Source organism: Rhinatrema bivittatum, chromosome 1 (assembly GCF_901001135.1).
Source record: "Rhinatrema bivittatum chromosome 1, aRhiBiv1.1, whole genome shotgun sequence".
Lineage (NCBI taxonomy): Eukaryota > Metazoa > Chordata > Amphibia > Gymnophiona > Rhinatrematidae > Rhinatrema > Rhinatrema bivittatum.
This window is the reverse complement of record NC_042615.1, coordinates 770,763,032-770,779,732: the sequence shown is the minus strand read 5'-3', so window position 1 is coordinate 770,779,732 and position 16,701 is coordinate 770,763,032. Positions and strand designations below refer to the sequence as shown.

Here is a 16,701-nt window from a genome sequence, read left to right as displayed (position 1 = left end):
TAGTTCCTGGATCTGCTAGGGCTTGGAATGCTGCAGAGGCAGCGTTTATGGCCACTGAGAAGTGGGAAAAGGGAGTCACAGTCATTGTGGAATGGTGACACCTAGTGGCTGGATTTATCGCCCATGATGCCAGGGTTTCAGGAGGTGCCCTGGTACGTTGCATGGCCCCTGGCTGAGGATTGTTATTGCAATAACTGGACTAAGGGGTTAGTTGGGAGGGGAAATAAAACAGAGGAAGAAAAGAAAATCACTGGTTTATTGCAAATGAAGACCTATGACATAATAATGAAGCCTGAATTCCAACTGAGCTGAAAGCAGGAGGAAACGTTCAGACCAACACTCATCCCCCCATCCCACCCAAATTTCATGTACTGAAGAGGATTGACATGGCAACCACACTACTTTATCCAATGAGGTTCCTGGAAGAGAAAATATCTCACTGGTGAAAGAAGCAGCCTAACATTCATAAGTGGCAAGAGGAATCTCCAGGGATATATGCAAGTCAGAACATACTCAAACTTTACTGCTGGGCTGGGGGGAAGTTAAGCCTTGCTGGACAAGTCATTCAGTTGCCAAAAGAATGTTCAGAACAAAAGATAAACCTTTTTTTGTGCATTCTCAGTTTATTTAGGAGTAACTGAGATCTACCAGAGCGTCCACACTTTCTTAGATGCCCAAAGACACAAAATTGCCTCCGCATTCTACACTGACAAGAGGCAAACATTAGCTGAATACAAACCCGACTACCCTTTTACAAGCAACTTTGTCCATAGCTTATACACAGCAGCTTACAGACCAGGCTAAATGGCATGAGCCAATATACAGTAACACAGCAGATGATGACAGAAAGTCCAGTCTGCCCAGTTACTCTGTCCACATTACCAAGGATATATCCCAGTTGCCTGCCACAGGAGATGTGTGGATGCAGAGTTCACATACCTAAATATATCTGGATTACGACTATGCAACAAATAGCTATTTAATATTTTAAACTGCTTTAGTAAAGCTTTCCTCTTCACACCAGAGGGAATGGAGCATGGAAGATATGCATTTATAGGGCAATTTAAACGACCATTTCTTAGACAGCATTGATTCGGGCCTTTTGTTCAAGACTCATTGGCATCCTCATGTTTCTCACCCCGCCCCACAAACAGATAGGAAAAAGACAATCTGAAATGTGTACCTGAGAGTGAAGGAGGCGATCCTACCGGGGTTGAAGGGTTTGATGAAAAGCTGTTGTTAGTGTGATCTGGGGAATAAATCTGAAAAACAAACAAATAAGCATTTAGTTAAGCCTCAAATGGATAACTTTTTATGAAAAAAAATCAAATGGGGTTTAAATATCCCTGCTTCACAACTTGAAGTGGGATAAGATAAAGAACCTATTCTTCTAAATCTGTCATAGGCTCATACAAAAATTGTTTAATTTTAGCCTGATTTCCTACAGAGGAACTGGATTTAAAAGATCTTATGTATCTGAAGGTCTGTATTCCGGTCCCGCCAACCAGGTGTATTCCTGCCTAATAACTTTTGAATCATTCATCCAATTTCATTAAAAGGTCTGCCACATATAGTAGAATCCTCTGGAATCCCTGCCTCACATTTTCTATATATGCTTCATGCCCCTGACACTTAAAATTGCTTCTTCTTATTTACAATAAAGAAATAGGATAGTTCTGCTCAGCTGAAATCTTAAGGCGATCAGGGAACACTGGAGTCAATGAACTACACTCTTTTAACATTAGCCATTAATAAACGTTAATGAGGAGCTTACTGCACATACTAATGGACAATTTTAAGCAAATGTAAATGAGACAGACAGTAAAGTATGCGTGGACTATAACTTGGCATGTTATCACAAAACCTTAAAAACTACAACTCTTTGAGGTATATTTGCATCTCATTACTAGAAAAAACCCTTGAAAGCTAATTAACACGTTTAAAGCTTTTTTAACCTGCATAAACGAGTCTGTGTGCACTGATCCTTGCAAAAGAAAGCAGAGTTGCTTACCTGTAACAGGTATTCTCCTAGGACAGCAGGATGTTAGTGCTCACACATGGGTGACATCATTGGATGGAGCCCAGCACAGAAAACAAATGTCAAAGTTTCCAGCACTTCAACTAGACATACTGAGAATGCCTAGCATGCCCTATACCTCATGTCCACGTGGGGGTCCCTCTTCAGTCTCGTAACATAGAATTACGATATAAATAAAATACAAAAAAAATTAGGAGAAACCCAACTCCACGGAGTGGTGGGTGGGTTTCATGAGGACTAACATCCTGCTGTCCTAGGAGAATACCTGTTACAGGTAAGCAACTCTGCTTTCTTTTGCAAGGATCAGTGCACACAGTCTCGTTTATGCAGGTTAAAAAAGCTTTAAACGTGTTAATTGGCTTTCAAGGGTTTTTTTCTAGTAATGAGATGCAAATATACCTCAAAGAGGTACCTCTTTGGAATTCTTGAAACTTGTCAGCTTTGAGTGCTACAAACTTTCCAATCTACTTTTTGGGAAGCGGCTACAGAAAGGCCACGGTGCATCTCTCAGCAAATGGATCAGCAAGTGAAAGAAAACTCTTTGCAGCTCCAAATCTACCCTATGCATCGCTGCTTTTTTTTGTTCTCCTGTCGCCTCAGTGAGTTTTAGGCACCGTTCCCTCCCCCCATGCTACAGTGCACACTTTCAAATTATTAAGTGACAAATTGGTAAATGTGTATGTGTAATGTAAATACTTCCTTACAGATGCAAGTGCTTTTCCCAACGCATCTCCAGTCTGTGAGCTGCCCGCTGCTCCACTTCCTCTGTTTGCTGCAAAAAATGAAAGCCGGAAAGTTAAAGCAGGCAAGGAGACTTCACACATTCTAATGCTCATTATATTACCTTAATACTGAATTATCATTAATTTGTTTGTAAAGGTAAATGTCAAATATTTTAATGCTCAAAATCATGAAGACTGCACCAACTATCTCAAAGTAAATTCCACTGAAGGGGAGAGAGAGTGGAATTCACAAGAAGAGGTTAAAGGCACAGAGACTGCCATCTCTACTACTATCACTGCTTACAGTTTACACACTATAAATCTCTGTATTAATGCAACATTTTCACAGCTTAGAAGGAATGACTTTCTAAAAAATACTATACTTTATGTTAACCTGAGGAAAAACAATTATTACTAAATTCATGATTTGATACTTGATTTGAAGATAAACGAAATAAAGGCAGGCCATAGTGAGGGGTGCTAAGCGGAGAATTACAGCCAAAGTTACAACTAAAAGCCTGGATATGGTGCTTTTCTTCCTGCTTGCCATTCAAAACACCATAAGCTAAGGCTGACCTGCATGTTTTTGCTATGGCAAGGGGAATGAAAGGGCAGATTTGAATGGAAAATTCCGGGGTCACATGATATTTGATGTGCAGCTGTTAAGTATCTGGTTCAAATTAAGAAGGACTTGGTCCCTCCAACAAAATTCTAGCCAAACTATACTTATGCCCCAAACCACCTGCTTTGAATACAATTTAAGAATACTTTACTCACAAGACATGAAAAAAAAAATGCACGTTACATTACATTTTTTGATTCATGAGTCACCCTACTCCAACAATGACCCAGAGCCGTTTAAAACATTTTAAAACATGCATCAAATACACTGAATACAGCAGCAAATGCAACAAAAACATCAAACATAATAATAATACATCAAACACAATAACTAATCAAAAAAGGAAATAACCGCCCCTCCTTTCCGCCATGCAAAAAGTGCAAAGCTTAAATGCCACTGTAACCAATAAAACATCCCCCACACACAAGGCTGGACACACTTTAGACGGTGGACACACTTTAGACTTAATGTTTATCAATTCCGCCATCCGAGCCACCAACCATCCTACTTCCACCCCTATACCATGGTCTGACCACTTCCTGATAGAGGGCCTTTTCTCCATCAACAGCCCTCCCCCCAGCAACAACAATAATAGTAAAACCATAACATTCAGAAAATTCCCCACTAGCACCGACCTGGCAGATGCACTAACCACCTCACTACCCAAGTTAAACTGCTCAGATCCGGATACAGCACTTGCATCCTGGAATAACATCACAGGAGACATCGCCAATAAACTCTACCCAGTCTCCAACAAAGTTATAAAGAACTCCTCAAAACCTTCCAACCCATGGTTCACTCCAGAACTCAAAAGCTTAAAAACTACTCTAAGGCAAAAGGAGAGACAATGGCGCAAAGACCAGACCCCTCGAAACTCCGCCATTTTCAAATCTGCTCTCCACAGCTACAGAATTTCCACCCAAAAACATAAACAAGATTATTACGCCAAAAAAATCCATGACTTCAGATTCAACCCCAAAATACTCTTTTCCTATGTCTCAAGTCTCACCACTCCTATCCCTCCTACCACACCTGACTATGATGCCTCCGCCAAATGTGAGGAACTAGCCAAATACTTCTACAACAAAATTGCAACCCTCCTAATGAGATTCCCCCCATCTCCGAACAGTCCCTTACCCATCCTGCCTGCTCCTCCCACCCCCTGCCAACCTTCAATGCCAGCTCTTGACTTTACCTCCACCATAGAAATCCAAGCTATCCTCAAAAAGCTCAAACCCTCCTCCCATCCTGAAGACCTTATACCCTCCAAAGCACTACTAGCCGTTCCTGACGCTATAGTCAAAGCCATAGCAGACATCATCAACTGCTCTATTGCGCATGGGTCCGTCCCAGATGCACTCAAGCACGCAGCAGTCAGACCCCTCCTCAAGAAACCCTCACTTGACCCTAAAGATCCCTCCAACTTCCGCCCAATCTCCAACCTCCCCTTCATTGCCAAACTACTGGAAAGAGTTGTCAACTCACAACTCATGGTTTATCTCTATGACCATCTGATCCTTCACCCATCACAATTTGGATTCCGAAAACACTTTAACACTGAATCTTTACTTCTATCCCTCTCTGACCATCTCCTCCGAGGCATGAGTCAAGGCCACAGCTACCTCCTTGCCCTCCTTGACATTTCTTCAGCCTTCGACACCATTAGCCACCATCATCTTCTAACCCGCCTGGAAAACATTGGCATCTCAGGTCTGGCTCTTGCCTGGTTCAAATCCTTCCTCTCTAACAGAAAGTTCTCCGTTAAAATCGGGAACTCCACATCGACCCCACAACCCCTCCAGCAGGGAGTCCCCCAAGGCTCCTCACTTTCTCCCACCCTTTTCAACATTTACATCACTCCCCTATGCCACCTCCTCTCTGACCTTAAACTTAAGTTCTACCTCTACGCCGATGACGTTCAGATCATCATCCCCATACAGAACTCTTTCGCTGACGCCCTAGAACATTGGGAGAAATGCCTCACGGCCATTAACTCTCTCCTCACTAATCTCCATCTTGCCATCAACACGAACAAAACTGAGCTGCTACTCATCTCCCCCCATTCATCCGCTTCCCCTCCTCTGCCTAATACTACTAAACTCAACCTCCCCCCAACACAACCCTTTGTTAGGGACCTTGGAGTCATTCTTGACCATCAATTAAGTATGAAGAACTACGTAAACTCCATACTCAAAACCTGCTTTTTCAAACTTAATGTGCTCAAAAAACTTAGACCTCTCCTACACACCCATGATTTCCGTACAGTTATCCAAGCCACCATCACATCCAAATTAGACTACTGCAATGCTTTACTTATTGGACTCCCCTACTCTACCATTAAACCTCTACAAATGCTACAACATGCTGCAGCGAGACTCATTGCAAACTCCCGCAAATATGATCACATCCCCCCCATCCTCAGAGACTTACACTGGCTCCCCATAACATCACGCATTATCTACAAAACACTCACCATAATTCATAAAGCAATCCACACGCACAACTCTAACTGGTTAGACCTCCCTTTTACAATTCCTAAGTCCAGTCGACCCACCAGAACGGCAAAATCTGGCACCCTACTTGTGCCCTCCTTGAAGACTGCCCATCTCTTCTCCACATGCGGCCGTGCGCTCTCGATTGCAGGTCCCACTCACTGGAACACACTACCGCCTGACATACGCCTTGAACCTTGTATGAACAACTTCAAGAAGAAATTGAAAACATGGTTGTTCAACCAAGCTTACCCAGAATAAAAATAAATAAATAAGTTCTTGTTACAGCGAGCACTTTTTGCAGGACCAATCATCCAAGTTTGAAAAAGGAAAACAGTCTACGATAACAAAGATGTCTGTTCTTCCCACCATAAGCACCTCTGACCTGCAAAGGTTACTGCAGTACCAGCATTTCCTAACCAGGTATTTGTATCAATTTCAAAGCTGCAGTTTATGACAACCCAATTAAAATTACAACCAATTCTTTCTAACAAAAGATGACACAGGTGACAAATGCCCAGGCACATCCTCTTTTCTAAGCCAGGGATTCCTGCTTGGGACCCATTCGCAAACAGTGACAAAACTCTTTTAATGATTTATGTTTTGATGTAAGCGTGGCTGGTCTGCTATAGGCATAATATAAATAAAAATAAATAAACTGAAAAAATCCATTATAAAGTCAGATCAGCTCAATGTTAAGTAGCAGTTTGCACAACAAGCTTCTCCAAACAAGAGGTATTCAGCTTTCAAGAAGAACTCCCATTCTGAATATTCTACGTGACTTATTCTCCAGTTAGATGAAATCAGTTTTTTTCTCACGTCTTAATTCTCTTTCATAGGCCTATGTAATAAGACTGTGAAACTAAAAATCAGCATTAACATTTTTTAATTTACTCTCAATGTAATAAGCAGCTAGAAACATAGAAACATGATAGCAGAAAATGCTTCTAACATATCTCCCCTATCCCAAATTTATATCTCTAAGCTGTCCCCATATGATTTTCGAGAAAGCTCTTTGACCATTTCAGTGGCTACTCTTCGGACCAACTTCATCTGGTTTATATCCTTTTTGAAGGTGCAGTCTCCAGAACTGTACGGGGTATTCCAAAAGAGGTCTCACCGGGGACTTATACAATGGCAAATATCACCTCCTTTTTTTTATTGACTGTTTCTCTCCCATTTATGTCTGTTTCTGGGCACTTTTAAAAATACGGTTGGCGCGTGACCGTGACTTAATTGCTCATCCCCCAATTGATGCACGCTTTTTAAAGTCCCCACTCTAACTCTAGTCCCCTCCATCTACCTACCTGCCCCCCTGCCCTCTCCTTATTTCTGAGACTCAGTCTCCTTCTCCTCCCCTACTTCAATCCCATCACAATGCTGATGCACCTTCCTCTCTTAGATCCATTTCCCCATCCATATAAACTTAGAAAAGAAGAAAACAAATATTTTTTAAAAGTAAAACAAAAATGATAGTACTTAATATGCAAACATATGCAAATGTGCCACAGGATTTTCCAACTTTTGCCATAGAACAAACCCTGAGCTACCTCAGGAAAGTAGGAGAGTTGTACACATATTTTACTGCCAGTATAATGCACAAATTCTACCTGATTATAGTCTCTGCATAATATACTAATTCTTCCCTGGCTGCGTTCCCTACAGAACAGAGGAATTCTTCTGGTTGTGCTCTCTGTATAATTTAAATATTTTGCTTGGATTGTATTCCCGTTATTATGCACAAATACTTCTCTGATTGCATTCCCTGTGTATTGTAGAAATAAGGATCAACAAATAACTTGTAGATGATATCGTTTTACTGAACTAAGTATGTTTTTGACTAGCATTCAAGAGCTATGCTTACTTCAAGACACCAATGAAAGAACTGTACAGTTTAACTGGAGAATAAGCGATTTTGCCTGCATTGGCAGTAAGTTCCAGGTTGCTTTAATAGGAATTTGGTAGTTTCTGTTTAGTTAAAGGAGAGTGTAGGGGTTGACGAAGGTGACAGAGACAGCAAGGCTCATTCTGTACTATTTTAACCCATTGCTGTTTCTTCATTGACCTGAGGAAGGGTGCATAGTCCAGTAAATAACTATCACCTATAACTTGTTTGCTGATTCTTATTTCTATGTATTCAAGTAGTCTAACATGAAAACCACACTACTTTATTCAAGATGTAAGATAAATCAACAATATATACATTCTTTTCTAATTGTGTTCATTGTAGACATTCTTCCTGTCTGATTGCATGCACAAGTTCTTCCTTCTTTGTATACCTTGTATAATAAATAAATCCATCCATCCATTTTCTATGCATTACAAACAGGGCTGCCTCTATTTGTTTCCGCCACCACCCATAGGCACATTTGGCATATACTTACTTGCCTCCCACCACAGTCCCCCATTCCCATCCCCCCAAACACCTGCCTGCATTCCCTTTCCCTGCTCCTTCTCACCAGCATGTTTCCTTCCTTCCTGCTCTTCTCCCTCCTCACTTTAAGGTGAATTTTAAAACAGGGGTGCGCTAAAAATCAGGAAATGGGCGCACATCTAGCACACACGCGTGTCCACCTGACATTTTAAGCCACCTACATGCATGCACTAGTGCTGATGCTCAAATATCTCACATTGGGAAATGTGGGCGGGGCATGGGCATTCAGGGGTGGAGCCAAGAGATATGCGCATAACTATCTACTCGTCTGGGTGCGCACCCAGGTATTTTTCAGCGCAAAGTTACTTCTCCTATGGAGGAGGAGTCAGTTGATATAAAACTATTTCCTGGCAGCTATGAAGTGCTTGAGAGGTCTTGGTTAACAGGGAGGAGTGCAGGCTAAAGAACCAGGGGGTTTGGAATGACCTAGCTCTAGACTGGGCAAACTGGTGGACGAGCTGGTAAAACTGGTCTTGGGCTAGATGCGCGTCTGTTATAAAATTCCCTCACTTGCTCGAGTAAGCTCTTAAAATTAGCAGCAAACTTATGCACGATAGGCATATTTTAAATCATAAATGCTCAAGCCGTGTGCATGATTTAAAATTCCAGCGTGTCTCTGCTTGCGCGCCCAGACGTGCATGCATGCATGGGCCACACGCCCTCGTTTTAAAATTAACCTGTTTACATTTTTCCCATAGACACAAAACGGGAAAAACCTTTTAGTACATCAGGCTCAAATCAGCAAAAGATACAGTGGTAGGGTTTCCAACCTGCAAAACAGTAGAGTAACCAAAGACCGTGGAACCTGTTTTCGCAGCAGCTTTTGTGAGAGATCCACAATGAGAGAAAGCATTTTGAAAATAAAGCAAATGCTCATTCTTGGATTGAATTCCTTGCCTTTCCAAGTCTGAGCTATAATCAGGCCCAATAGGTAGTTCTCTGCCCAAGAAGATTCAGATCTAAACTGGAACCTAAGGCAAAAGAAGGTTAAATAACTTGCCCGAAGTCAAGTGGGAGAAATAGGATTTGAATGCTGGTTTTGATGTGCTAACCACTAGCTTCTCCTCCACGCCGCTAACTTACAGGAGATCTGCCACATATTTGACTTTAAATCACATTAGCTACTGCACACCAATAACTATGCAGCTACGGAAATAAAGTTAAATATTTCCATTTTCATATTTTATAAAACTGCTTCATATTTGGGTTTAGCTAAGATGAAGCCATTTTGTTTACTTGTGATGTTATGACTGGCATACATTATGTTTCACACCATAGAAGTGGCAGCGTTGATTTTCTTTCTTCTTCCTGCGAGCTCATTTAAACTGCAAAACATGTCACATGGAGAAAAGTGAAAAAAAAAACAAACCCAAGCAGAGCACTACCATTTCAATGGGTTTATACTAAATACGAGGACAATGCGTATGCTTGAAAACAACACACCCGTAAACACAGTGGCTCTTCTGCAGATTACCTGAGCTGTACTTTAAAGTGGCACACGGAATCTTGAAAGGAGAAACTTTTTTAGTTTTCTTGCATAATTATTACCTTCCACGACACATAATTACATACTGAGTTGGTGGAAGCACTCCTTTAATGGAGAACTGTTTATTTAAGCAGTCTGTAATAACGAGCAAAACGGAAGGCTTTGGCATTTCAGAAAGCAAAAGCCAGAAATGCAGTGAAGGGATGACCTTAGTGTGAATAACAGCCTTGCCTAGCCAACCTCGTGGCTCAGTGCCAAGAACTGCCTGCTATCATGCAGATGGGCTGGGTTCAATATCCAGGTCAGGTTTTCTGCTTTCTGGGTTGGTCGGAGATGCTGTTGTAGCAGCCCTCATGAACCTTGCAGGAAGTGACTCCTGGTCACTATGTAATAGTGACACCTGAAGTCCAGACTTAGGGCTTACAACTTCAGGGTTGTATGGTGAGCCCTAGTGAATGTACCTGACTGAGGGCTATCACCAAAATGACTGGGATAGGTAACTTGGAAGGGGATATAAAATAGGAGAAAAGAAAATGAGCACTGTCAATTTTTGTTTTCAGATTAATCTTAGAGTGAGTAACACATACACTTAGAACAAAACAATATTTTATGGAAGAGTGGGAAGGATAAGTTTTATGAGCATGGAGGGTTCCATGCATAGAATGGATGGGATTTTTACTTTTTTTAGTGCATTGGAGAGCTAGGGGATGCCATTAAATCCAGCAGAAGACAGAAAGGGTCCTTTCGACTAGATGTCTCTAAAAATACCTACAGTACTTAAAAAGAAACATTCAGAATCCTGTACATTAGAGGAAAAAAACAAAGGCCTAAGCTCATCAACCCAACTGGCAGGTATTATGAATAGTGGACAGTGTCAGCTCCCACACATTTCAGAAGAGTTCTCTATAACTGAGTGAACAACTTTGGTCATTGAAGGGCACAAACCTGTTGGGTTTTCAAAATATCCCTAATGAATATGCATGAGAGTGATTTTTATGCATACTGCCTCAGTTGTATGCAAATCAATTTCATGCATATTCATTAGGATTATCCTAAAAATCAGACTGGTATATGTCCCTCGAGTACTGGAATTGCCACCCCTGGTCTATAATAATCTCTTCTGCCTTCCAAAAAAAAGATTTCTAATTTTTGATATTTTGAATCAATTATGGCTAAACTAAATGCTTTGACATTATTAATTCCTTAAAAAACATTCTCAGAACAGATTTCCAAGCAATTATGATAGTGAAGGCAAGCTAACAGTGAAATAGTCTGGTGAATATGAGATTGTACTAGAATTAAAATCAAAGATTAATACCCTATGGGCTAATCTATGAGCTGGCAAAGTGGCAGGACTGCATGTTGCCACGAGGATTCACTACCTGGATCAGGCTTCCAGCCTTTGAGCTGGTAAGGCCTGGGAATTGTATGGAGCCATCCAGGAGGAAGGAATCTTAACCATTGTACACAAGCAACAACCAGAAGAGGGATTCAGGTTACAAGTATAAATCATTACAAACGAAAACATAGTGGGCCAGATTTTCAAAGGGGTACACGCATAAGATACGCGTGTAGCCCCCGAAAACCTGGCCCAAACACGCCCTGCGCGTGCCGAGCCTATGTTGCATAGGCTTCCGGTGCGCGCAAAGCCCCGGGACGTGCTTAAGTCCCGGGGCTTTCCTGGGGGGGGGCCTGTCGGGGGGGGTCGCGATCCACGCATCATCGGGTTGTGTGTCGGGGGGGCGTGACACGGGCGGCGCATCACCCGGGGCGGATCCGCGGATGTGGTTTTGGCCCGGGGGTGTTCCGGGGGCGTGGCTGCAGCCTCCAGACCAGCCCTCGGATCGGAACATGGGGGTGGGTTAGGTAGGGGAAGGGAGGGGAAGGTGGGGGGAGGCGGAAGGAAAGTTCCCTCCGAGGCCACTTCGATTTCGGAGCGGCCTCCGAGGGAACGGAGGCAGACTGCGCGACTCGGCGTGCGCAGGCTGCCAATTTTGGGCAGCCTTGCGCGCGCCAACCCCGGATTTTAATGGATAAGCGCAGCTACGCGCGTAACTATTGAAATCGCGCGAACAAAAGTATGCGTTTGCGCAAGTTTATGAAATCTACCCCAGTCTGTGGTTCCCTACTGAAGACTTGCTGCCATGGATAGATTAGTTACAGGACTGCATTAGGCTAGGCAGATTCAAATGTTTGCAGCCCAAATTGTGCCCCAAGATCCAGGAGGTCCCCTTGGATGCTAGTGATCCCCTCCAACGTCATAGAGACCCCTTCCAATGATGCAACTTGCTGGTGAAATCATGAGAGGTCTAGAACGGGTAAATATGAATCAGTTATTTACTCTTTCGGATAATAGAAGGACTAGGGGCCACTCCATGAAGTTACATTGTGGCACATTTAAAACTAATTGGAGAAAATTCTCTTTCACTCAATGCACAATTAAGCTCTGGAATTTGTTGCCAGAGGATGTGGTTAGTGCAGTTAGTGTAGCTGGGTTTAAAAAAGGTTTGGATAAGCTCCTGAAGGAGAAGTCCATTACTTGCTATTAATCAAGTTGACTTAAAAAATAGCCACTGCTATTACTGCCATCAGTTTAGGCTTAGTTTCTGGGTACTTGCCAGGTTCTTATGGCCTGGATTGGCCACTGCTGGAAACAGGATGCTAGGCTTGATGGACCCTTGGTCTGACCCAGTATGGCAATTTCTTATGTTTCTTATGAACCTGGAAACTGTGACAGCAGTAGATGGGCGAGAGCTCCTGCAGTGATCAACTGTTATCGGAGGAAGGAGTTGGGAGTGGGAGTGGGTGAGATCTTGTGTCAGGCTAGATGAGTTTGAGCTGTGGGCTGGAGGTTCCCCACCCCTGTTACAGAAGAAATATAAATGGCAATTAATGACTGAGCGGGGTTGGGGCAGATTCTGACTGGGTTGGAAGCTCAGATGTAGAAGAAGGCAAACCAGGTGAATTCAAACATTTTGGGATTCCCGAAAGGTAGAAAGACACAGTGAATGCAATTTGTATTTCTCGGATCTTATATGACAGTTCACTAGCCCATAATACCTCAAAGCTAAAAATATTTGTAAAAAATATAGCACTGAAGATCCCGCCTACTAAGCAAATTTCCAATAGACACATAATGAGAGAAAACCATGAGTACATAGGCCACTCTGTGACTGACGATAAAACTACTATGAAACCAAGACCAATACTGAAAGAGTTAGACATGTCATAGGAACATGTCATAGAAGTGACAGTAAGAGACAAGTTTCATGGAAAAAACAAAGAAATATTCCCCATAACCTTTAGCATATGATGCACTATATCTGGATCGATAAATGGTAGCTTATACAGTGAATGATGCCAGATCTGGGAGAACATACTGTTAATACATGGCAAAAGATCAAGCATTATATCCAGTCAAAGCGGATCTCTTTCAGAACAGAAAACCTCTTTCATATACGGCTGACCAATTTTTTTTTTTGGAGGGGGGGGGGGAATCTTACTGGCATCCCTTTCAGAAGTCGGGAACTTCAAGTATTTTGTGAGAACTGTTGCATTCAGCTGGGTGGAATTTGCAACATCAAAGGCTCTGTTTCAGTATTTATAACTGCTGCTTTCTGTCTTGTTAAAAGAAAACTCTGCCTTTCCTCTACTACACAACATTTCAAAAGAACACATGGCAGGTAGGAATGTACACTCCGTACCAATTAAAATCTTTTTCTTTTCAGTTGCTACTTTCAAAAAATAAATAAATAAAACAATTCCTCTTTATTGTGCACCCCCCTGTCCATTCTCTGAACTTCTAGGAGCAACCGTAAGGGGAAGATTGACACAATTTAGATCGCTAGCATGGGTTCTCTTTGGTTTGTATTAGTTATAACATCGCGCATAATGCATGAACCGATTGAATCCTTTAAGTGTGATATAGATTGTGTCTTCCAGATATGAGTGCTCCAGGCTAATTTAAGGGCTAATCCGTAACACATTTTATAACATGAATGTAAAGCTTTTAGCCAGTACTGTGAGGGGACTGCTACATGTCATACGAACTTCTGGAAAGATTACACAGTATATGATGACTACGGTTGCCTGTCAAATTTATCTGTAGTAATTAACCATGCATCAAAAATACATACTATGCTGATAACCCTGTTCCTGGGTCAATTATTTCTCCTGTTACAGAAAAGCCAATGCTATAAATGAACTCATGCTTTGTTGATAGAGGGAATTATAGAAAGGCAATTTATGGTAAAAGATGAACCAAATTTATGGAGATTTTGAAAATAGTGCTCCATGAGTTACTGCATGAACCCCCATTCTTAAGGTATCTAATATTGCACACAATTGTTGCGCACAAAACTATGCACAAAACTATGTGCACCCTGCTTGTCATCCTGGTAATTGGGTAGATATGCTGATATCATTTATTCTACTACAGAAACAATGCAAAAGATGGATCACTTAAGAATGGCACAATGCTCCAGAACATGGAGTCGTCACCCAAAGACCATTACTAATGAGGATATTGGGGAGATACCAGTTCCAGAGCTGGTTTTCAGGGGTGATGAGTCAGACGAACTGAACAAAATCACTGTGAACCTGGAAGATGTAGTAGGCCAGATTGACAAACTAAAGAGTAGCAAATCACCTGGACCGGATGTTATGCATCCTAGGGTATTGAAGGAACTAAAAAATGAAATTTCTGTTCTATTAGTTAAAATTTGTAACCTATCGTTAAAATCATCCATTGTGCCTGAAGATTGGAGGGTGGCCAATGTAACCCCAATATTTAAAAAAGGCTCCAGTAGCAATCCGGGTAACTATAGATCATTGAGCCTGACTTCAGTGCCGGGAAAGATAGTGGAAACTATTCTCAAGATCAAAATCGTAGAGCATATAGAAAGACATGGTTTAATGGAACACAGTCAACATGGATTTACCAAAGGGAAGTCTTGCCTAACAAATCTGTTTTATTTTTTTGAAAGGGTTAATAAACATGTGGATAAAGCTGAACCGGTAGATGTAGTATATTTGGATTTTCAGAAGGCGTTTGACAAAGTCCCTCATGAGAGGCTTCTAAGAAAACTTAAAAGTCATGGGATAGGAGGCGAGATCCTTTCGTGGATTACAAACTGTTTAAAAGACAGGAAACAGAAAGTAGGATTAAATGGTCAATTTTCTCAGTGGAAAAGGGTAAACAGTGGAGTGCCTCAGGGATCTGTACTTGGACCGGTGCTTTTCAATATATATATAAATGAACTGGAAAGGAATACGATGAGTGAGGTTATCAAATCTGCGGATGATACAAAATTATTCAGAGTAGTTAAATCACAAGCAGATTGTGAAACATTACAGGAGGACCTTGCAAGACTGGAAAATTGGCCATCCAAATGGCAGATAAAATTTAATGTGGACAAGTGCAAGGTGTTGCATATAGGGAAAAATAACCCTTGCTGTAGTTAGACGATGTTAGGTTCCATAATAGGAGCTATCACCCAGGAAAAAGATCTAGGCATCATAGTGGATAATACTTAAAAATTGTCCGCTCAGTGTGCTGCAGCTGTTAAAAAAGCAAACAGAATGTTAGGAATTATTAGGAAGGCAATGGTGAATAAAACGGAAAATGTCATAATGCCTCTATATTGCTCCATGGTGAGACCGCAGCTTGAGTACTGTATACAATTCTGGTCACTGCATCTCAAAAATGATATAGTTGCACTGGAGAAAGTACAGAGAAGGGTGACCAAAATGATAAAGGGGATGGAACAGCTCCCTTATGAGGTTAGGGTTGTTCAGCTTGGAGAAGAGACAGCTGAGGGGGGATATGATAGAGGTATTTAAGATCATGAGAGGTCTGGAATGAGTAGATGTGAATCAGTTATTTACACTTTCGAATAACAGAAGGACTAGGGGGCATTCCATGAAGTTAGCAAGTAGCACATTTAAGACTAATCGGAGAAAATTCTTTTTCACTCAACGCACAATAAAGCTCTGGAATTTGTTGCCAGAGGATGTCGTTAGTGTAGTTAGTGTAGCTGGGTTCAAAAAAGGTTTGGATAAGTTCTTGGAAGAGAAGTCCATTAACTGCTATTAATCAAGTTTACTTAGGGAATAGCCACTGCTATTAATTGTATCAGTAGCATGGGATCTTCTTGGTGTTTGGGTACTTGCCAGGTTCTTATGGCCTGGTTTAGCCTCTGTTGGAAACAGGATGCTGGGCTTGATGGCCCCTTGGTCTGACCCAGCATGGCAATTTCTTATGTTCTTATTCAATTCTGCTTTATTCTGTGCAGACTACGAAAAAGCCAAGCTGTACAATGGAGTTTTCTCGGGGTATCCAAAGCCTAGCCATAGAAATCTGCAGGATCTTTAATGGTCGTCTCACCAGCTGAGTTTTGTTTTAAATTATTTCCAAAATGTCAGATCAGATTCCTTCCCTTCTGTGCTAACTTTCCCAGTCTGAGTTGTCTTCATTGTTTGCTCTTTCAGGCCATGGTACTATGTGTTCACTTTCTTTCAAATCAAAATTATCAGATCATTTTAATGCATTTTTTGTGGCAAAAGACACTGTGAACATTCAAAGCTGTTCTGTACACTTCCTTTTCGGTCTAAATAAACAAGGAGAAAAGGTAGAAAGGTAGGAGACAGAGTCTGTGATCTCTCTCAATGGCAGAGACGGGAGAAACGGGTCCTCCAGTAAGATTTTTAACTTCTGCTGTGTTATATTTACAGTTTCCGTAGCTGCATTTGACCTATAGTAATTAGGTATTTTACTGCATTATATATTTTTATGTAAACAATATTTAACAGGCCAAGGCACTGGTATCACAATAACGCAAGGGGTGCCTGGCCTGGTAGACTGAACTAGGCTCTGATGAACCATTCTGGCAGAAGACGCCTCTCTAAC

General features: G+C 41.7%; 1 protein-coding gene across 6 annotated transcripts in view; it reads right to left on the bottom strand.

Moving 5' to 3' along the window:
- Positions 1–16,701, bottom strand: part of TCF4 (transcription factor 4) — an 815,154-nt gene that overhangs the window by 129,833 nt on the left and 668,620 nt on the right. For all 6 annotated transcript variants that reach the window (XM_029579771.1, XM_029579775.1, XM_029579788.1 and 3 more), the window contains 2 exons: positions 2,743–2,810; positions 1,184–1,262 (listed from right to left, as the gene is read on the bottom strand). In XM_029579771.1, coding sequence (XP_029435631.1) covers positions 1,184–1,262; positions 2,743–2,810 — 147 coding nt within the window. The remainder of the gene's footprint in view (positions 1–1,183; positions 1,263–2,742; positions 2,811–16,701) is intronic.